Source organism: Gavialis gangeticus, unplaced genomic scaffold, assembly GCF_001723915.1.
Source record: "Gavialis gangeticus isolate Ggan-Ray unplaced genomic scaffold, GavGan_comp1, whole genome shotgun sequence".
Lineage (NCBI taxonomy): Eukaryota > Metazoa > Chordata > Crocodylia > Gavialidae > Gavialis > Gavialis gangeticus.
The window spans coordinates 14,818,421-14,839,995 of record NW_017729028.1 but is presented as its reverse complement, the minus strand read 5'-3'; the positions used below and the strand labels follow the sequence as shown (position 1 = coordinate 14,839,995).

Below are 21,575 nucleotides of genomic sequence, written 5' to 3'. Positions count from 1 at the left end.
TCAATGCCACCTGCGGTGAGAGAGTACTGCCCAGGGGGCGGGGGCATGGGATGGAGGCACAGCTTCTGTGGGGGGCAACTCCTGCCACTGCTTGCACCTGGAGAGCGTGGGTGGGGGGTGTGACCCCCAGATCTACACTGGGCAGGTGAGCGAGCTGGAGCTGGAGCTGGCACTGCGTGGGGCTCTTCTTGGCAGTGGTGAGCTCAGAGTGGGTGCTGGGAAGGGGGCCACAGCCACCCCACATTTCACTGCAGCTCCGCTCCCAGCGCTGCGCTGCTGCCAGCCACCTGGCACAGTCTTGGCTCTTTCCAGCGTGTGGGTGGAGGTGGGACATGGAGCTGGGTTGTGCCTGGTAGCGCACGTCTGGGAGCAGAGCTACAGCAAAATTTGGGGTGACTGCAGCCCCTCCCAGTGGCACCTGCTCTCAAGCCCACCCCTATTGAGAAGGGCCCTGCACTGCGCTGGCTCTAGCCCACCCTGTGCAGATCCAGGGGCACACCCGCTCCCTCCCTTCCAGGGTGCAAGCAGCAGTGGGAGCTGCCTCCCTCTGCAAGCTGCGCCTCCATCCTGTGCTCCTGCCTTCCATAGGCAGTGCCCCCTCCCTCCCTCACTGCAGGAGCATTGATCTACCCCCCAACGCCCCTCCCCTCCCCCCTCCTCTTCTGACTTACCAGCTGGAGGCAGCTCTCCATGCTGCCGGCTTTGCTTCATCCTATGCTGCGGCTGCATGCAGCACGGACATTTATCGGCCAAATTATTGGCCCCATTGGGCCAATATCCAATACAGCAAATTTTCTTTATATTGGTACCGATCCAATATCGAACTGATGTATGGTGCACCTCTACTGGAAAACATTAGCACATCCATTTTTCTAATATGCCCTCATCTTAGTTTTAAGAGTAAGTCACAAAACATGGGAGGTTTTAAAAATCTTTTTTGATAAGGGAGAAGTAGGATCATCAATATATTTCAGTTAGGTACCCAGCAGGTGGAATTTGATATGATCCTCAGGATGAAAATGTAGATCTACTAAGGTGAATGAAGAGACCCCCAGCAGCTTCACTGGGGCCAGAATTTAAAAGTTTTTTGCTGCAGCTTCTACCATTTTCTTCATTCTGTCATCTGCGAATTAGAATTCATAGGAGGCTACAGTCAGCAAAATATAAAATAAGGTCCTTTTTCCAAATGAAATGCAACAATTTATCTTAATTTGATGTATAATACCATAAGACACCCAAGAACAAGCTATTGTTGTACCATAATCTCATTTTAAGGATGATTGACAGCATGTGGCTATTGCAGTATATTTCAATTTGGGGATTATGGTATTAATAATGCATATAGTATTGTTTGTTAATGTTGAAAAGAAGGCAAGTTTATTCTAAGACGTACTCCAACATGCACTATTTGTATAAGCCAGTTCCTGGACCGAATCTTAAAATGCTCACATACTTTACACATGCTACTCTAGTAATTGTTCTTTTGATTAATTGATGGCAAATAATCATATGGCGTTCTGCTGTGCTTTTAATTAGACTTTGTGGTGATTACCTACATTAAAATTACCTTTGAAGTTCTAAAGGGAAAGAAAACTTCTCCTTTCTATAGTAGCTACTGAAAAGGGGGCTTGATTACACAAATCTATAAAATGTGTAGGCACATTATAATTTAAGGAGCAAGAAGGTTTTAATATTTATCATGTCAGTGAACTTATTCACATATCTGTCTTGACAAGATATTTAAACAAACTGCAGATTTAAGCAAGTTTCATTGTGGGCCCAACTGTGCAAACAGACTACTGTGGCTGTTGTCAGGAAAATGACTATAAACTTTATATATAGAACACTTTATAAAGAGACTAACTCTTCTTCATAAGTAATGGCTCACTTTCTTGTCAAAAGTAATCCCCCCACCCCCAGCACTGTAGAGTTAGCACAGCTTTGTAGGAACAAAGTGGATAATACTGCTATAAACATTTTTATCACTATTGTCAGGTATGTACCAAATGTAGAAACTATTATTACAATAAATTTATGGCCTCATTTTCCTGCTGAAAGATTATTTTTGTAGTGCCTATAAAAGGAAAATCATCTGATATTTTCCTTCATACTGTTTCTACAGAGACAGTATACAAAAAAGAATTCCATTTTAAAATGTAAAAATGGGCAACTGTTATTAATAAAATCAGTTTTAATCTGTAATATTATGCTTATTAAGGGCTTTAAGTGATTATATGTAGAGTTGGACTGTACTGCTCTGAGTTTGCTCAGTCAGTCCATCAGTAATCCTCAAACCTGTGGTCTACTATGGGTGATAAGAAGATAGTTAATCTCTTGGAAAACATTTTAGCATTGCCTTTCAGTAATTCATTTACGTTACAGATAATAAATGCTTTTGCTGTTTAAAAATAGCACCTCATAATATGAGAAGCTGTTAAAAAGTTCTTAAATTGTAGAAGCTTAATTTTCTAACAATTGTAAAAATTAAAAAAACCTACAGATTTGTTCAGTGATGATCTACTTTTCCGCAAGAGAATAAGAAATCCATTAAAAGAGTTAATTATCATGCAAGCGATGACTTAAATCTAATTTATACCTTCACTTATGTCAGTGGAATAAATCCACTCCTAGAAGGCAGAAGTCTGAGGATTTCTGGTGCGACTAATATGACGGCCTATACTCAAAATCAATGTTTAAAAAGCATTTTTTAATAGTCCTTTTTGAGGGAATGGGAAGTATCAAAGGATTTCTTAAATGTTTGAGACCATTTTTTTTTACTCGGTATACTTAAGTACAGGAAATAATATTCACTATTCACTCTTACAGAATTCTTACAAAATTGAACGTTTCTATGTAGGGGTGGATGGAAAAAATGGTATTGCCTCCCATACATATAAATGCAAGAAGCATTTTTTACCTTAAGACCCCTGGCACATGTTCATTTAAAGGTTCTGTGGGATCTGATCCCCAGTGTATGGCACCTTAAATTGAACATGTGGTAGGTCCAGATCCAGAGCCAACAATCAGATGGTAGTTGGGTAATCCGCCAGACTACACCGAGACTAGTTTAAGCCCCAGTGCAGTCCCAGGGCTGGAGTTGGCAGTCAGCACAGTGTCAGCCCTGGGGCTGGAATTGCCACATGTTCAGTTTAAGGAATTATACAACCAGCCATAAAAATGTTCTACACTTCATGTAAACAAACTGTTTACTAACATTTTTGTAGGTAGAACATTTTTGTTGCTGGTTTTCCATTTTATGGTGCCTTAATTTGGGTGCACAAGTAACACGCTAATCATGGCATAAATGTCATGTGTATTAGAGGGCTAGTAAGCATCCAGCCTTTAATATTTGACATTCTCTTTTAAACACAGCCTGTCTACAACAGAGATAGAAGAGAGAGCACAAGGTCTTAGTCTCTTTGAGACTTTGAAAACAAGTCCTGAAGCCTTATTTGAACATATGGCCAAATACGTTTACCCAGGTGTTGAAGGCATAGATCACCAGCGGTTGCTCTATTACTTTACTCTGCTTGAAAACTGTGGTTGTTCTGAATTTGTAAAGCATGCTATTAAACCTGAAACGCACATACGGCTTCTGAAAAAATTCAAGGTAGTTGCACCAGGTAAGAGAATTTTTTGGCTTTATGCTTTATATCTTATTTACTTTCCAATTTTTTTCAGTGTTATAACCATCAGCAGGGGCACGTTCTGTAGTTTACAATTGTTAGGTATCCTGTTATGAGCATATCTGATGGACACGGGGACCTCATAAGTGTCTTATGCCTTATGGGAAAATTAACCTTATTTTGAATTTATTGGAAGGTTAGATTAGTCTTTATCAGCAAGCTAAGATGAAATGTCTTAATGAAAATATTTACGAGCAATAGTTTCATATTTCTAGTCTAGTATATGCTAAATTTTTTAAGTTGTAAAAAGACAAAAATTAAATGTTTGCATAATTAAAGCTTATTTCTCCTTTTTTGCAGAAATACTGGTTATAGATTCTTTAAAACAAATAAACAAAACACCCTACTAGAATACCATACTAAAGACAGAACCAAATATAGTGTATTTTTTTTCTTTCAAAACTATACAGTGTATTCTGTTTATTGGTATACCTTGCAAACTTGTAATTACATAACATATCATAATGGTGCATACTTTTTCAAGATAATATATGCTTAATGGATGTTTAAAAATGTTTTGTACTTGAAATTAGTTTTTGCTTCTACAGAAAAAGATAAAATTGTAACTGATTTCCCCTTTCTAACAATTTTTAATGTAATTATAACTCAGCCTTGTAATGCTGACTATTATAAAGATTGCTTACAACTTCTCATTGTAAGTTTCTAGTTTCAGTTGCTTGTAACTTGGCTAAACAAACTCTTTGGTCTGTAATAATACATACGTTCCTCTGGCTGAATTGGAAATTTTCAACTGAAATTTTTTGGGTGTTTCAGAGAATGAAGCTGGCGGGGGGAATGTTTTGTGCACAAAAAGGACCTGATCACTCTGTAATATAGGATTTTGATGCCTATTGTACACTTAAACATTTGTTGCGGAGTTGAAAAGTATGTTTTAATGAGTCAAGGATTGTAAAAAGGAAGAGTTAGTTTTCAGAGTTAAAAGAAATAGATTATTGTAGAACTGAAAATTATCCCTGCCTTTGCCAGAGTTCCCATGGGGTGCTAGGTTAAGTTACTAAAGCTAGACTTTTCCCAGGTGTTTCCTTTTTTGGATGCCTTGAGAGTGCCCTCCATGGGGTGCTTCCTCTGGACCTCTGTAACCTTGTTGGGCTCTGAGTCCCCTGAAGCCCTCCTAGGCTTGGTTTCTAGAACAAAGAGGGAACCCAATTCTCCTTTCCACCTTGAGACCCAACCTTTCAGTTTCTCACTTTCCGTCATCTCTGTAGGCCTGACTCAAGGAGTTAGAATCCAGTTCTGTTCCCGAGAAAGGTGTTTTACTTCATTTTGGGACTAATCGCAACCCAAAGTTCCAAACACTGCAGCTGACTGGGGGCCACAGGGATTAAACAGCCTGGTTTGGAGCTGCCAGGCTGCTTTGCCTAGCCTGCTACCTGTTGTTATGTGTATTTTTGAAAACTCGTGGTGATTGGGGGAGGTCCCAGATGACTGGAAAATGGCAAATATAGTGCCCATCTTTAAGAAAGGGAAGAAGAAAGATCCAGAGAACTACAAACCAGTCAGCCTCACCTTCAGTCCCCAGAAAAATCATGGAGCAGGTCCTCAAAGAATCAATGTCTAAGCACTTGGAGGAGGAGATGATTAGAAACAGTCGGCATGGATTCACCAAAGACAAATCAAGCCTGATCAGCCTGATTGCCTTCTGTGGTGAGATAATTGGCTCTGGATGTAGGGGAAGCTGTGGACATAATGTACCTAGACTTTAGCAAGGTGTTTGATACCACCTCTGACAGCATTCTTGCAAGCAAGCTGAGGAAGTGTGGGTTGGATGACGGGACTGTAAGGTGGATAGAAAGCTGCATAGCTGGCTGAATTGTTGGGCTTAATGGGTTGTAATCAGTGACTTAATGTCTAGCTGGCAGCCAGTATTAAGTGGAGTGCCCCAGGGGTCAGTCCTGGGACTGGTTTTGTTCAATATCTTCATTAACAATCTGGAAGATGGGATGGAGTGCACCCTTAGCAAGTTCACAAATGGCAGTAAGCTGGAAGGTATAGTAGATACACTGGAGGGTAGGGCTAGGATTCAGAGCGACCTAGACTCATTGGAGGAATAGGCAAAAGAAATCTCATGAGGTTCAATAAACACAAGCACAAAGCCCTGCACTTAAGGCAGAAGAATCCCATGTAGCACTATGGCTTGGAGACTGACTAGCGAAGCAGCAGCTTTGCAGAAAAAGACCTGGGGGTTAGACTGGACAAGAAGATGGCTATGAGGCAGCAGTGTTTCCTTGCTACTAAGAAGGCTAACAGCTTACTGGTCTATATTAGTAGGAGACTGAGTCCAGCAGCACTGGTGGGGAGTGTAACTGGTCAGGGAGCTGCTCTGCAGCTGGGATCTTGTAGTCACAGTATGGTCTAGGGGCACAGCTCTGATCCACTACCCACATGCTTTGGGCGGGGGCTTGCAGGCAGCAGATCATGGCTCTGCCCTGGCTTCAGACCATATTGTCACCACTGTAAGATCCCAGCCCTGGCCCCAGAGCAGCTCCCTGATCAGCTGGGCACCCTGCCAGCACTGCTGGGTCTGGTCTCCATGGAAACCCTGGCTCCACAATGTCACAATGGTGCTGCTCCTGCAGTCTCCATGCAAACTGGTTGCAGGGACACGGGCAGGGACTGCTAGGAAAGGGAGGACAGCTGCCAGCTGGATCCACCATTTTGCTCACCCCTGTACTGGGGGTTGATTTGCAGGAATGCCGAGCCTTTACAGTTGCAGACAAAGAAAATGGTAGCTTTGTATAAGTTAGTAGTTATGGTAGCTTTGTATATGTTAGTATGTTGGGAGTAGTGCTTTGTATGTTAGTTTGAAGCATCAAGTCCTACAGCTCACAGAGTAGACGTCCATAATAGTTGAAACTTTGTTTCTAATTTCACTCTCCCTTAGTTCCCCACCGGAAAAAAGGGGAGTAATATCTCTCCATTTAATTTCTTAAGAGTGTCCTGAAGATGACTTAGGGCGTGTCTACATGAGATGCCACACGCTCAGTAGCCTAATTCTGCTGTACATTAGCATGGAAGGCAAAAACAGTGCTAATGTGCAGTAGAATTTGTCTACTTACATCAGCGTTACCTAAAATTCATGCGGCAGCACTGCTGAACAGTAGTGCATGTTACTATGCATTTAATTTAGTACCTGTAGTAACATTTTAGGTAGTTGGGGTCTATTTACAATGATCCATATATACTGGAGCATTTAATTTAGAAATACTACTTGCAGCTGAGGCATTGTCCACTCCTAGGCTATAGACAGAAATTACACATAAATCAGTAGAAGTGATTGGAAACTGGTTCAAATATGTGACACAACAGAAGTTCAGTGCACAGAAACTGCTTTCTAAGTGGCTGAAACTGGTTTAAAATAAACCTGGATGAATGTAGTATGAGACTTAACTGTTTTAGGATAAATCATTTTATGGAACTTCTGTCCCAGATCCCTTCCCGGTTCAGGTTAACTCACAGCCCCCCAGGGGGAGGGGTTTGCATTTCCCCTGCAAGCCCTCCCTCCCCCTTCCACCCACAGTGTGGGTGGGCTAGTCTTGGCCCAAGCTGTGTGCTCCAGTGGAGCAGGGAGATGTGCTCTAGCATCCCCCAACTTATGGCCTGAACAACTGTAGGCATGTGGCTGCATTTCCGGATTCAAAAGTGAATGTCTGTTCACTTGCTTATCGATCCAATCTATGCAGTTTAGACTAACCTGCAAATTCTAAACTGATTCAGCCTCAGTCTTTTTGACTGCCTGTACTTAGCCCTAATGTTTATAACCTTTTTTCCAGAAAAAATATTTAATGTTTTTAATCAAATCAAAATTGATTTTTTGAAAAGTTTGAACATTTTTTTCTTGCCTTTGCAATTATGTAAACATAAAAACAGTTGATTCATAGTAAAAAAAGTATGAAATGCTTTGCATAATTGGGCCTAAAAGTAGTCAATTGTACTTGATTTCCAGATACGTATGAGACTTGTAAAGTAAGCCATTTCTGTCATCATATTGGCCCTTGGTGGGAAATGTAACCATTCTAGAGTTGGAATCTTTTTTAAGTATAGGTGTGTATGTGTTTAAATTGGGAAATGAAATGCAAAGTCAAGCCTTATTTTAACATTAGTTTTGAAATGTCAAGCTCTCAAAGGTCAGAAACCTGCAAAAATTGAAGTTGTTCCAGTCATTTTAACTTTACCGTTTTGTAAATAGTATTTTCTAACCTGTTTTCTTGTATATAAACTATTGATTGTTGCCAGTGTGTTATACAAACCAGATATGATGGCTGGAATACTGTTATAAAAGCAGTCTTTATGTTTTTCTGGATATTCTCTATTTGAGTCTCTGGCCATAATGTTCTGGTGATGGGGTTTTGTTCCATTTTACAGCCTACTAGTATTATTATGTCTACAATAACAAATATGTATAATGCTTTACAGAAAGAAGAAAAATTCCTTGTTCTTAGAAATTTACAATCTAGGACTTATTGAGCTCTTTGAGACTACTGAAGGCTTATAACCATGCATATAAGGCTTCCCAGGATCAGGGTCTAAGTAAAGGCAGTATATGTGAAGGAGGTGAATAAGTATATTTAGAACAGTAGAGACAGTAGCATAGCTAGGTGTGGGTGAGTCGGGCACTAGTCCCAGGTGCTGACATAAAGGGGGTGCAAGGTTGGTGGCTGCCACTGCTGCTGAGAGCACAAAAAATCCTTGGTACACCTCTGGGTAGGAATAAGATAAGACATCTTGTACTGCAGATGCTATAGTGAGGGAGAGAAGGGTTTGGGGGGAGGTTTTATTTCCTTCATATTCATTAAGCTTTGTCTTCATTGACACAAAGGTAAGTTTTCCCAGTGAGGTAAATAATTCATAATAATTACCTGGCTGTAAAATCATATCTTAAGGCTGTTGTGATATTACCTTCAGGTAGCTGGTTGATGGGTTGGTATTGTATGTCACCTACCTGCGGTTGATCTTGCTTTGTTTATTTTGTGCTAAGATTAGGGGTTTTATAACAATGAAAGAACTGACACGTGAGTTGTCTCATAGTGAGAAAACACATTTTTCCTACCGTAAAAGAGCCTGAAAAAGGGGGAGGTTTACGTTTTATAATATAGAAATGAAGTTGTATTTGTTGCCATAAATGAATGTGTATATACACTGTGGAAGTTTTTCTGTACCGCATATGAATATGTACATTTTAAAAGTAAGTATTTTAGTGCCAGTGAAAATTTAAGACTGTCCTCACTGAGGTGAAATTTTGTATCAGGTTATACAGGCAGCATCAGCCCTTTCTCCATCCTATTCTGTCAATATTCGTCAATACTAATTTGAAATGAATCCTGCCTAGAAATGAGATGGAGCTGTTACTTCTGTTTGATGCTCTTTCAGTCATTTTTGTCTTCCACAGTAAATGTCAGTTATTCTCCCCATTGTTAAATAAATGTGATTTTTAATAACTTTTTTTTCTTCTTCCTGCCAATAGGTCTTGATTACAAAAAGCTAACAGATGAAAATTCAGATCCTTTGGGAGCATTGGAGCCTATCCTTACAAGCCAAAACATCTTATCCATTTCTAAACTTGCTCCCAAAATTCCCCAAAAAGATGGTAGCATGCTTTCGCCAAGCTCTGTATATGCCACCTGGTTACAAAATCTCTTCTGGAATGGTGATTGCCACCTCATTAAAAAAACACCAGAAACAGTACCTGAGTGGTTGCATGCATATGACATATGTTCAAAGTACTTTGACAGACTCAACTCAGCAGATATGGTTGCTTTAATTGATGAAATTACTTTTTCTTCAAAGGCTGTCACCAAGGTAAATATAACATTTATGCAAGAATGAAAAGTGTAAGATGTTAGATAAGATGTTATATGGAATTTCCATAAATTGTTCTCATGCCCTTTGTTTTATTGAAGTTTTCAAAGTAAATGTTAAATTAACAAGTTGTATTTAAAGGAAAAAATAGAGGAACACAAAACCTGCTTGCTGCTTTGAGATTTACTACTATGGAGAGAAGATTTATATTTTATACCAACTTAAAGTGCTGATAGTTTGAACCTCCATATGAAAACCTCTGTTTTGATCCTCCATGCTCATCAAAACCTCCATGAGTTAGGTCTACTGAAAAAACAGAGGAAATAGCATTCACTGGTCTGAATCCTAAAACTCATTTTGCTCTGGGCTTCCATTCACTACATACCTTCCCATCCTAAAGGGAATGATCAGCATTTCTTGGGTCATAAAGGAATCCTAGCTGCTGATAGTCAGATTCCACTTATTTGACTTGGTGGCTGGGCTTAGGTTGTCAAGAGAGGAGGGCTATACCCCCTACTACAGAGGAAGGTAAAAAAAAAACCCATAGCCTAAACCAATCTGACCAAAGGGAAAATTCCTTCTTGACCCCAAATATGGTGATTGGTCTGACCTCGAGTGGAGGGGCAGAAAGACCCTTAGCCAGGAATCTCCAGCTTTGCTCCTAGCAGGCACACCCCAGTTGAAGTCTCCAGCCTTAGCTGTAGCCAACGCCCAATGCCCCCAAGGCTTCAAAACATAAAGCAGAAAAAGGGTTGGGGAGGGAGGCAGGAGCAACCAGCAAAGCCCAGAATAGTGGAAATACCCATGGTAGACAATAGGCATAGCTACATCTAGATCATCCCTGAGCAGTGGCTGTCCAACCTCTTCTTGAATACCTCCAGTGATAGAGTCCACAGCTTTCCTAGACAGTCTGTTCCACTGCCTCACTGTTTTAACAGTGAAGAAGTTTTTTCCAGATATCCAATCTAAATTTATTTTGCTGCCACTTCAAGCCATTAATCTGCATTCTCCTCTCTGCAGCAAGAGAAAAAGGTGTTTTCCCTCTTCTTTATGGCAGCCCTTCAAGTATTTGAAGACTGCTGTCATGTCCCCTCTTAAGCACCTTTTCTGCAAGTTGAATATGCCTAGCTTCTTCAGCCTCACCTCATATCATTTATCTTCCAATCCTTGATCTTCTTTGTCACCCAACTCTGGACCCTCTCTAATTTCTCCACATCCTTTTTTCAAATGTGGAGCCTAGAACTGCACACAATATTCCAGGTGAGGCCTAACCAGCACCAAGTAGAAGCACTATCACCTCCCATGTTTTACACCTAATGCTTCTAGGATGCAGCCCAAAACCACATTTACTTTTTATGTAGTTGCATCTCACTGCAGGGTTATATTGAGCCTGTGATCTACCAAAGCTCCCAAGTCCTTTTTCATAGAGCTGCCACCCAGTCAGGTGTCTCCCATTTGTATTTGTTTTTATTATTTCTCCTGAGATGTAGCACCTTGCATTTGTCCACTTCAAACTTCACCCGGTTAACTCTAGCCCAGTTTTCCAATCTGTTGGGATCCTTTTAAATCGTGCTCACATCTTCCAACGTGTTCACAATCCTTCCCAGTTTTGTGCCGTCTACAAACTTGCTCAAGAAGCTGTCTATGCCGGCATCCAAATTGTTAATAAACATGTTGAATAGGACTGGGCAGAGATTTTGAGTACCACATGACTGTGCTCCTCTGGACACAACCCTCGATGCTGTTGTTAGGCCTGCTTCTCAAGTAGAAGTTTCCCTGTACATTACCAGCCAGCTAATTTATTGCTTTTGTTGGATTTGGAATTAAAATTTGTGGCAGTTAGACGAAAGCGACTTTCAAGCATGTATATAGGTGTACCAATTCGGTCCTGTCCTGCAATGGCATCTATAAAGTAGCTTACTAGTGGAAGCATTTTTTGAAAAATTCAGTTATAGTTTCTGAAAATGTGTATTTGTCATTTGAATTCTGTTTCTTCCCCTTGCTTTGATCTTATCAATATTAAAATGGTTCACACTTCAGATCAGGCAACTTTAGATTCTGTAGAATTTTAGAACAGTTGATAACTTCCCTGTCCACCCCTCACATCAAATCATATCAAATTTAGAACACTGTTAGTCACATAATAGTCTCTTACATCCCATTCACATCAGTTCTCTGATTTCATAGCCTTGAAACAAAAATACAGTTCATCACTTTTCTCCTGTTTCTAGGTGTTTTTTTTCAAAATTGTTTCTGGATGGAAACTGAAATAGGGTGAAGATCAAAGGGAGAAAAAAAACAGATGAGCCTGTCCCTCCCTTCTATCATGCCCACCTCTCCCCACATCCTAGTGTCATCCATGAATGTGATCAAGGTGCTTATCATATTTGGGGGCATGATATATGCAAGAAAATATGGCAAATAGAAAGTTATAGTATAATCTCTTTTTTCAAAAACTACCACTTTAGATTTTAAAATTGTTCTGAGGTGTGCGGTTTTTGGGTTGCCTCCTGCTTGCTGTCGTTCTTGGTGTTTAAGCCGCTGGGGATATGTGCACTCCAGGAGGCCAGCACTAGCAAGTGGCCTTGCGGAGTCTAGGTACAGCACAGACAGTGACTCAAATTCATGTTCAGCCATGAAAAGTCAGGGAGGTTTATTGTCATTTAAACATGCAGGCAAGTGTACTATCTAGCAGTAAACCCAACTCAGTAAAACTGCACAGGATAATGCTAGCTACAGCACGTATCAGTTATGTTCCCCTAGGTCACTACAAAGAAACAATCCTTGTGGCACCTATATTTATACCTGAAATACCCAAATTCCACGCCAGTGTTTATCCATCTGTTTGCCAAGATGTTCATTTTAATTTGTTCTTTTGCCAAGCCAAACACCTGGCATCTTCAGTTCTTCTCTTATCTTGGCATCTGTCTTCATTATTCTTTTTTTCTTTACTCCTAATGCTCCCTTTTTTGCATTAGCTGCTTTCTTCATTAGTGTGTTTTCATTTTTTACATTTCTTTTCAGGTCATTCAGCAGTCAGATATGCCTATTCTTCCCAAGTTCCTTTTTGTAGTATTAGCTTAACCACAGTTTAGCATAACCAGAACTCCTACAAAAATCCCCAGTGAATGTAATACTACTCCATTGATTAATCATCTAATGTTAAAAAATTGTTCTTTATTGAAGTGTGAATTTACCTATCAGCTTCCAGCCATTGTAGTTTCATTCTATACACTTTGTCATATCAGTGTTTATAGAATGAAAACAAGTAGATTTTTAAGTTCTTAAGATTTAACTTCTAGAGTGTCTTGCTATATAGGGAGTGTATTTTACAATTGTTTAGCCATCCTCATGGATCTTCTCTGACCTCTTCAAATTATTAGTATCTTTCTTGAATTACAGACCTCTAACTGGACATGTTACTCCATTATAGATTCCTTCAGCCCCAAATATAATGGAAGTATTAGCTCCCTACCTCCCTGTTTGTACATTGAAGATAATATTAGCACTTCTGGCAACAGTTTGCATTAGGAGTTTCTGTTCAGCTGATTATTCATTATAGCCCTAAGATCCTTTGGAAGTCTCTACTTAGTGGATTAAAGTCCCTATTGAGTTTAATATGGCTTACAGTATTTGTTCCAAACCAAAAGATGGATATCTTTTTACTTTTTGCCTTATTATAGCATGTATGTTTACCTGTTCCTACCTTACCAAGTGATCCAGATTACTCCCTATCAGTGATATGTTATTTATCAGCCCTCCCATCCTATTTATCAGTCTTTGTGTCCTCTGCAACTGTTATCAGTAATTATTGTGTTGTTTCAGGGCCTTGATAAAAATCTTAAATAGCAAAGGGCGAAGACCTGATGCTTAAGACTGTACTACAAACATGCATTTGAACAGTGACTTATACAATTACTAATATTTTTTGAGATCCATTGCTTGTCCAGATTAATTTTTTTAATGCATTTCATGCTAACAGTGTATAATTTAATTCCTCAATCAGAAACCTATAAAGTAGGTTAAATGACTTAAAGAAGTTTACTAAATGAATGTTACTACTTTCATCAACCACATTGGTAATCTCATTAGAAAAATAATTAGTTTGTCAGGATTTATTTGCCCGATATCCATATTAATTCTTATTAATAATAAACCCCTTCAAGAGAATCTTATATCCACAATCCTTTTTTTTTTTTTTGCCTGCCAGTGTTAAGCTTGACAATAAGTGACAATAAGATGAATCATTTTGGATTCTCTTTTAAAATATTGACACAACTTTAGCTTTCTTGCAGTGCTATGGCATGTTTCCAGTTTTTCCTAGACTGTTAATGCTGACTTTCGATAATTCTTAGAATTTCTTGACCATCTCAAAAATTCTTTGGTGCATTTCATCCAGAATTGTTCATTAAAAAAATTCCAGCATTAGTGGTTGTTCTTTACTATCTTTCTGCATTGCTAATGGTATAGGAATTGAATGATCATCATCTAGTGATGTAACTGCATTCTTTGGCCTCCTCCCATCACAGAACAGACATTTTTCTTTTTTGTTTTATTGTTGGTAGTTCTTTTTTTCATCTAGGGCTAGTACCATAGTTAGAATTGGTTTTATAATGAATACGTTAACTCATTATTTTATATTTTACCTGGACTTATTCTCACACAGATTTTCACTTTCCTGATCATTTTTCAACAGCTCCCTAACTTCTGATTTTCACTCATAATCGTGAGGTTTCCTTTTTCTCTTCATTATATACGGTTTTGCATTGTTCTCCTTTAAGAGTTAAAAAGACCCCATCCCCAGAGGTGACTTTTTTTTCTCCCCACTTTCATTATCAGATTGTGGCTCCCCATTATTAACAATAAAATAATCACATTTTTCTAACTGAATTCTTTCTGCCAACCTATGTGTTCCATAATTGTTTTGGGATATACTATAATTTATTTGGCATTTGTACAGTATTTGGCACAGTATGAACCACCTTGCTTTGAAGTGTATGGGAATTACCAGAATAAAAATATTAAGTAATAATATAATACTGGGCCTATCTAGAGAGAATGGTAAAGAGCACTGTGCATCAGCTGGTCTTATAATTCATTATAACACAATTTTCCTGTTTCAAGTTTTAAAATTGCTCTACAGAATTGTTGCTTCTATTCATGCATGTGGTTGGAGCCTGTAGCCTTTTCTCCTGGCAGATGTATTGTGCTTTTAAGTATTGCTCATTTTATAGACTTAATTATAGTAATGATCTTATCAAAATTTTCAGTCATCTTGATAGTTTCCTGTTTATCCATCTTGACAATCTGCAAGAAGCTCTTTAGTTAATTTGTTGGGGTTTTTCTTCATTATTTTCTTGATAACATAGTCTTTTGTTTCATTGGTTATGCCTTGCTAGTATGTTGCATCTTTAAAGAACCATCTGTTTCAGATCTCATAGGTCATTGCCCTGATCTTTGTGGATAAATAGTACTCTGGTGAAAAACAAAATACAAACACAGTCAAAAAAGCCCCTGAAAATAATTGTCTTTTACTTGACTGCATTTTCATTACCAAGGACATAAAACAAATGAAGACAGGCACAGAGTGTTAATTACTAGGAGAAAGCTGCAACTTCAGTATAGAAAAGTGACACACAAGTCACATGATTAGGTGGGTCTGAATGTATCCAGTCCTCGGAAAAAGAGAGACTTCCCACCAGAACTGCCAGACCATTTGCACTCAAAATGCAACTTCAGATATCATCTCTTGGTAAATGGCTCTGTCTCATGCTTCTTTTAAGCACCTCCATTGTCTCCCCAACTTGTCACATCATATGGGAACATCTGTCCTGTTGTTCAAAGGTAGCTTTACAATATACATTTGACCTTGTTGCCTGCAAAGTTGACTCCTGCTGAGGAGATAACATGGTGTTACTCTACCAAGATGCCATGGCACCCTGCAGTGCCTTGAGATTTTTTTACAGGTACTCTGGGGTGCTACACAGTACTAGTGCTGTTAGGGCCTACAGCATAATTCACAAGATAAACCTAGATTTTTCACATAGATATCCATAGTCCTAAAAACATTCTGACCTGTTGTGGTCTTTGAGTTTGTTACAATAGAAGAATTGTTCTTTTAAAAGTAAAAGCTAAAATTTGACATTTTTCAAGGGGTGTCTCTAGTCTGAAATGGTTGACAGCTACTGTGATAACATCATCAAAGCAGTGTGTTACTTCAGCCCAGCTCTGCAACATCTTTAAAGATCAGGTGCTTAAGCTAGGCTTTCTGGTGCTTTTAGCTAAAGCTGGTTCAATCAGCCTTTAGATAAAAGTGCCAAAAAAGCCTCTTACTAAAGCGCCCGATCTTTGCAGATGTCAGGCTAGCTGGAATGAAATAATGTGCTGCCTTTTCTAGGTATATGCAGGGCTTGGCACAGGAATGCACCAAATTTAAAGTAAAGTGCCCATTATAATATCGCTATCATAATATTGCTTCAATGTACAAGCAAAATTTTAATCTAGACATTTTATTCTCACCCGTATTCATGATCAGTCGCTCTCTTTCTTTCCTTCGGATATTAGTTTCCTTCCTTTTTTGCCACTAGTTTGAGTTTTGGAAATTTAACCTTATTCTTGTTATCTAATTAGATAACTCTAGGTACAGGATAGATGTATCAGAATATAATCTTGGATTAAAAATATGCTAGAACTTTATAACTTACACTATACAAGGAAGAAAAATTATGGTCTTTGGTTAATGGCTTTCATGCTTTTATTTATTTGAGTCCTAAAGAGGCTTAGGGTGGCTTACAGTAAAAACCAGATACACAGATACATTCTAAAGACAGATAAAAAATATTAAAGTAAAACAGTATGTAATAGAACAAACTCCCTAAACAAAGCACCAGGCCAAGCTCTGATAGACCACTAGAGAGAGGGCATTCAAGAGCTAAGAAGTTACTGTTAAGAATGGGCCCCCACCAGTTTTCTCCATTTAAGTGTGGCACCCCAGTGTTGCCAGAAAGTTACTGTTGCCTGACTGTAGCAATTGGGATAGAATGTAAGGGAGAAGGTGGTCCTTTTGGTACATATGGTCCTGTTAGGACAAACTAGCACCCTAAATTGTACCCAGAAATCTACTGGAACCCAGTGCAGACTGGAATAATGCATTGCTCGTGACACAGCTTCATCATACAAATAGCTTGTTATTTGAGGACTGTTAATAGGTCATAAGGATCTAGAAAAGGAGGTCACAATTTTGCATCTGCTGCTCTAAAATGTCCCTTTACGGCCTGCCATTTAGTCAGTTGTAAGATCAGTTTTGTCTGTGAAGTTCCTGCTTACTGCCATAGATAAATTTTCCTCCGCTGTCTAGATTCTCCAGGATAGTTCTGAAGCTTAGTCTTCATATAGTAATGGGAGGTAGGGCAAATAAACTCTGTATGCTTTGAAGATGAAGCTGGATCAATTTATGAAAGGAATTATATGTTGTAGTTAGCTCTAATAGCTATGTTCCTTTTTTTTTCTAAATATCTTTAAGAAATTGAAGCCATTATTTTTTTTTTTCAGATAACATATCATGCCAGAGATGTGTTTCATTTTTGTGGTGATTTAGCAATTGGTCATGAGGTTATAAATTGAATTACAGGATCTTATTTGGAGGTATCAAGTGGCATTCATCTTCCAAATTCTTTGGCATAGGCAAATAACCATTCTGTTAGTGGACCTGTGAATGAAATAGTTCTACATGCTCATAGACACACATGAGGAACAGTGTGTTTTAAAGAGCACATTATAATACTTCACTGTGACTGTTAAAAATATGAAATTGAACTCAGTTACCGATTTAAAAAAAAAACAGCTCAAAGAATTAAAGCAACAGATAGGTCAAAGCCCTGTCCAGTATGCATAACCACTATCTTGCCTCATTTTGTATTGGCTACTGGGGACAACTCAAAATTGTACATATTTTTGCTATCAGGTCAGCATCAGACCAGGAATTTAGATCAGGTCAGGACCACACCAGCTATATTCCTTGCAATCTCAAGGGGAGTTAAGGATAAAGTTTTTTTTCGTAAATGTCTTTAAATTTCAAAGTATCCTTTAATTCAGTAATTAAGAAATGGGGATTGTCCAGAGTGGGAGAGGCCTGAGTCTACACACATTTGCCTAGCTTATCTGCTTATCTCCTCACACTTTGTGGTACACTTCAAAGGATCTGGTGGCACCCCAGATTGAGAATCACTGATCTAGAGTCATTTATCCCCTCCTTGGAGTCCACCATCATTGGTTTAGAAGTGACAAAAGATATATCCCTAGAAATACTGTTTTTGGACTGGACCGTTAGGTTTCCACTCAAAACCACCAGAGAACACCTTAAATATGCACATTTATTTTTCCTTGTTATGCTAGAATAATGTTCACTGTTTAAATAGTAGGGGTGTGCAAAGCTGCAGTTGCTGATTCGATTTGGAGAATATTTGGCCCGATTCGGAGGCCGAATCACCAAATTCAAATTGAATTGGGACACCAAAGAAAACCTCCGAGTGTACTCAGAGCCTTCAAATCAATTCAGAAAAGATTTGGAAATTTGGAAGGCAGTCTTTCAAGGGAGCAGAAACTGAGAAGAGGGAGGGGGAGCAGGGAGGGCAAGACTGACATATGTAGCTGGCCAATGACTGTGATCTTTCCCTGAATCCCCTTCCAATCACAGTGCTCTGAGGGAGGATGTAGAAATAGCAGGTAAGCCTCTGTCTGCAGCCTTTCTGTTGCTTTTGTGAGCTGTTTCTGCCTGAGCAAAAGAGGGGAGGGCGGTTACCCCAGAAACAGGTGGGCAAGTAGAGATCTAACCTGCACCGGGAAGGCCCCCTGTTACAAGCTACCATCCCTGCTATTTTCATCCAAATCTGCCTTAACACACACAAGTGACACGAGTTTTGCTTTCAGGAGTTTGAGGTGCAGTTTCCCAGAAACCCCTGCACCTATCTCCTTGGAACTTGGCAGGCAAGATTCCCCATTATAGTCTATGGCTGAATTACCAAATCTCTCAGAACCAGCGCTGAATCTTCCGAAGCAGATTTGGCTGAATCGATTTGGAACAGTGGTCTGAATCTGTGAATTGAATCACTGTCCTCTGAATCAGCTGAATCCAAATCGAATACTTCCCTATTCACACAGGCCTATTAAATGGCACAAGTTGTAGTGACATCTATAACTCTTTTCTAAGGCATTGCAGGTATATAAAGTGAATCGGGTATATAAAGAGGGTAAGAATAGAGCAATTATTTTCCTGGGGCACACAGATTAAATGATTTTTTTAAAATAAGGAAATGGTAACAGAGGAAAGTACTAAACCCATATCTTAGACCTTCTGAGTTGTGGTCCACTGTTTGGATCAAGATATGTTCCTTCCTCCCTGTTGACCTACTTTTGTTTTCTTTTTCATTTTATGTGGTAGATCAGTAGATTCCCATAATCGGTCTGCGGTCTGTTTACCAACTTTGTGGATCTTGCTACTTGCCAAAAGAAATATAGCTAAACATAGCTACATTATGTTATTCTGGCTCCTAGATTTGAATGTTCTCTAAGAACCCAACTTGTCAACCACTTTCCTATTCAAGATGTAGACAGCTCAAGCTTTGTTTCCTATCTCCTGTGTTTCAGAACTTTGCACCTTAACTCTATCGATTGTCCTATATCCAGTATTTTTTTTTTATTTTCTCAAGCATGCTGACAGTGTAATTATTGTAAAATTAAGCATTAAGCATGCTATGGCCATTTCATCCAAATCAACATGTGTATTGTAAGAGCCTTTAAGTTAAACTCTAAATAAGATATTTGTATGCAAAAGTATTGAAACACATTATTTGGAAATCCTATTTGAATTTCTTCCCTCAGTTTCCTATTTGAAGCAAAGGTTGAAAAAGCTCTGCTGTGATTTTGGAAAGCAGATAAGAACAGGCCTGTCTCCCTTTCCTATGGATTGTACCAATGGGGAGTACAAAATATCAGTCTCTTGGGAAATCCTGAAATCTGTTACTATCACATAGATGTCAGTGTATAGGTAGTAGAATGGGAGAGAACAACTATTACACTCCTTTAAAATGTCTTTGCTATTCTATTTATAGAATGTACAACTGTCTATATGGAAATCTGGGAATTAAAGTACTTTCCAGTAAAAGAAGAATTCCTTATTTCAAAAATCTGCTAAATGTACTTGAGGACAACACTGTTTTTAAACTCTTTACTTTGTTTTGAGTTTAGTTATACTGATAGCTCGGTCACCTTAATATAAGGTCTTCTGAAGGAAACATTTTTATTATTGTTAGGACTAAAGGTCTCTCAAAGCAAGAGGACCTTGTTCACGACTGCTCCTTATATGATTCAGGCAGCCAGCAGCATACGTTAAACTTAAAATTCACTTATCCAGTATTACCGTTTATTTTATCCTAAAGCTTTTTTAAATCATATTAGAAGTTGCAATCATTGTCTCTACCAGATGGACTAATATCAGCCTGAGGTACGGCTTTAGAACATTTTTTATTAGAATCAGTATCTCTGTATACACAACCTGCGTCATCATCCTATCAGCTGAATATGAAAAGTTAAAATGGCAGAGCGATCGGTTGAAAGTGAACTTGGCTTGTCATTGAAAACTGTAACTTTGTAGACTTCCCAATAGTTTTGCTTATTTTTCAGGCATTTAAAGACAAATTTAAACAATGACCTAACACAAATTAAAATACCCTAAAACAATGTTCTCCAACCAGTATCTTACAGAAATATGTTGTTAGACTCCCTCAACATTGTGGCCCCAGGAAATTTTATTTCTACAGATGCATTTCTTCAAGCTGACAGAGAGTAAAATAAGATGTTCACAGCAACATTACTTACTGAGTATTGCTGTCCACAGGCCTGCCAGGGTGAGGACCAAGGATCTGGGTTTTTGTTCACTGCAGGGAAAAAACACCAATTTTTCTCCTTTAAAGGAGAAAACCCATGTTTTTCTCCTTTATAGTAGGAAATGGTGGGTTGCACCTTGCATGGCGAAAGAATTCCAGCCTGCAAGGAGCTGGCTGGGGCTTGGGGGGGGGGCAGGTCAAGGGTGAGCACAGGCAGGGAGTGCCACATGCAGCCAGGCAACTCCCCACAGGTAAGTTTGCAGGGGGCAATCATATGCATCAGGGGAGCATGGGGGAGGCATGTGTCCTCCCAGGTTTGTGCACCCACAATGGGCACAGGGCTGCAGTCTGACCCTACTGGCATAGGTAGGAGTCACCTCTTCAGCCCAGCAGTTGGGACCCAGCCCAGGAGGGCGGAGTGGGTTGGTGATACTCTTCGGCACTGCTGCTGGGTTTCCTGTGCCAGCTGTATCACCAGCAATATGAGTAATGGATGGGGGCGGGGGCTGGGCACACTGCCATCACCTCCTTCAGCTGCCAGCTGTTTGTATGTTGAGCCACAGCTCTACCCTGCCATAATGGCCCAGCCACCTCCCCTGCTGTCGCCACTCCCCTCAGGCCATCTTCACTGCCCTCCGCTCCACCTCCCCTCCGGGGGAGAGTCATGGCTTGAGGGGAGCAGCAACAGCTCCTGGGCCATGGTAACGGGGTAGAACCGTGGCTCGGTGCACAAGCGGCTGGTGGTGGAAGGAGGTGAGAGCAGTGCAGCTCCCCCCCCCCATCTGTTACTCCTCACGCTGCTGGCAGCACAGCTGGCATGGGGGTCCCAGTGGTAGCAACAGTTCTTGCCACCCCTCTGCATCCTCCTGTGCCAGGTCCTGCCCGTACCTGTAGGCCCAGGCTGCAGCCTCATGCCCACTGTGGGCCCACAAAACTGGGAGGTCACATGCCCCCCATATGTCCCCCCAACATGTCACCTATGGCATTGCCTATGATCAGGCACCACACCCCTTAGCCCCACACACCGAGCCCCTCCCCACACATACTTCCCTGCCCCACACACTGGGGGTGAGGGGCAGTGGTTTGGGAGTGAGGGGCGTCAGGATTGAATAGGGTGGGGAGCTGTGAGTTGGGAGTGAGGGGCACCAGCAGGGATAGGGGCTGCAGGTCAGGAGTGAGGGGCACCGCT

The 21,575-nt window shown here is 40.1% G+C and overlaps 1 protein-coding gene across 1 annotated transcript in view; it reads left to right on the top strand.

Annotated features, from left to right (window-relative positions):
• NBAS (neuroblastoma amplified sequence) overlaps positions 1-21,575 on the top strand; it is a 457,208-nt gene that overhangs the window by 320,704 nt on the left and 114,929 nt on the right. Inside the window, exons 43-44 of the mRNA XM_019520763.1 lie at positions 3,373-3,623; positions 9,169-9,503. Coding sequence (XP_019376308.1) covers positions 3,373-3,623; positions 9,169-9,503 — 586 coding nt within the window. The remainder of the gene's footprint in view (positions 1-3,372; positions 3,624-9,168; positions 9,504-21,575) is intronic.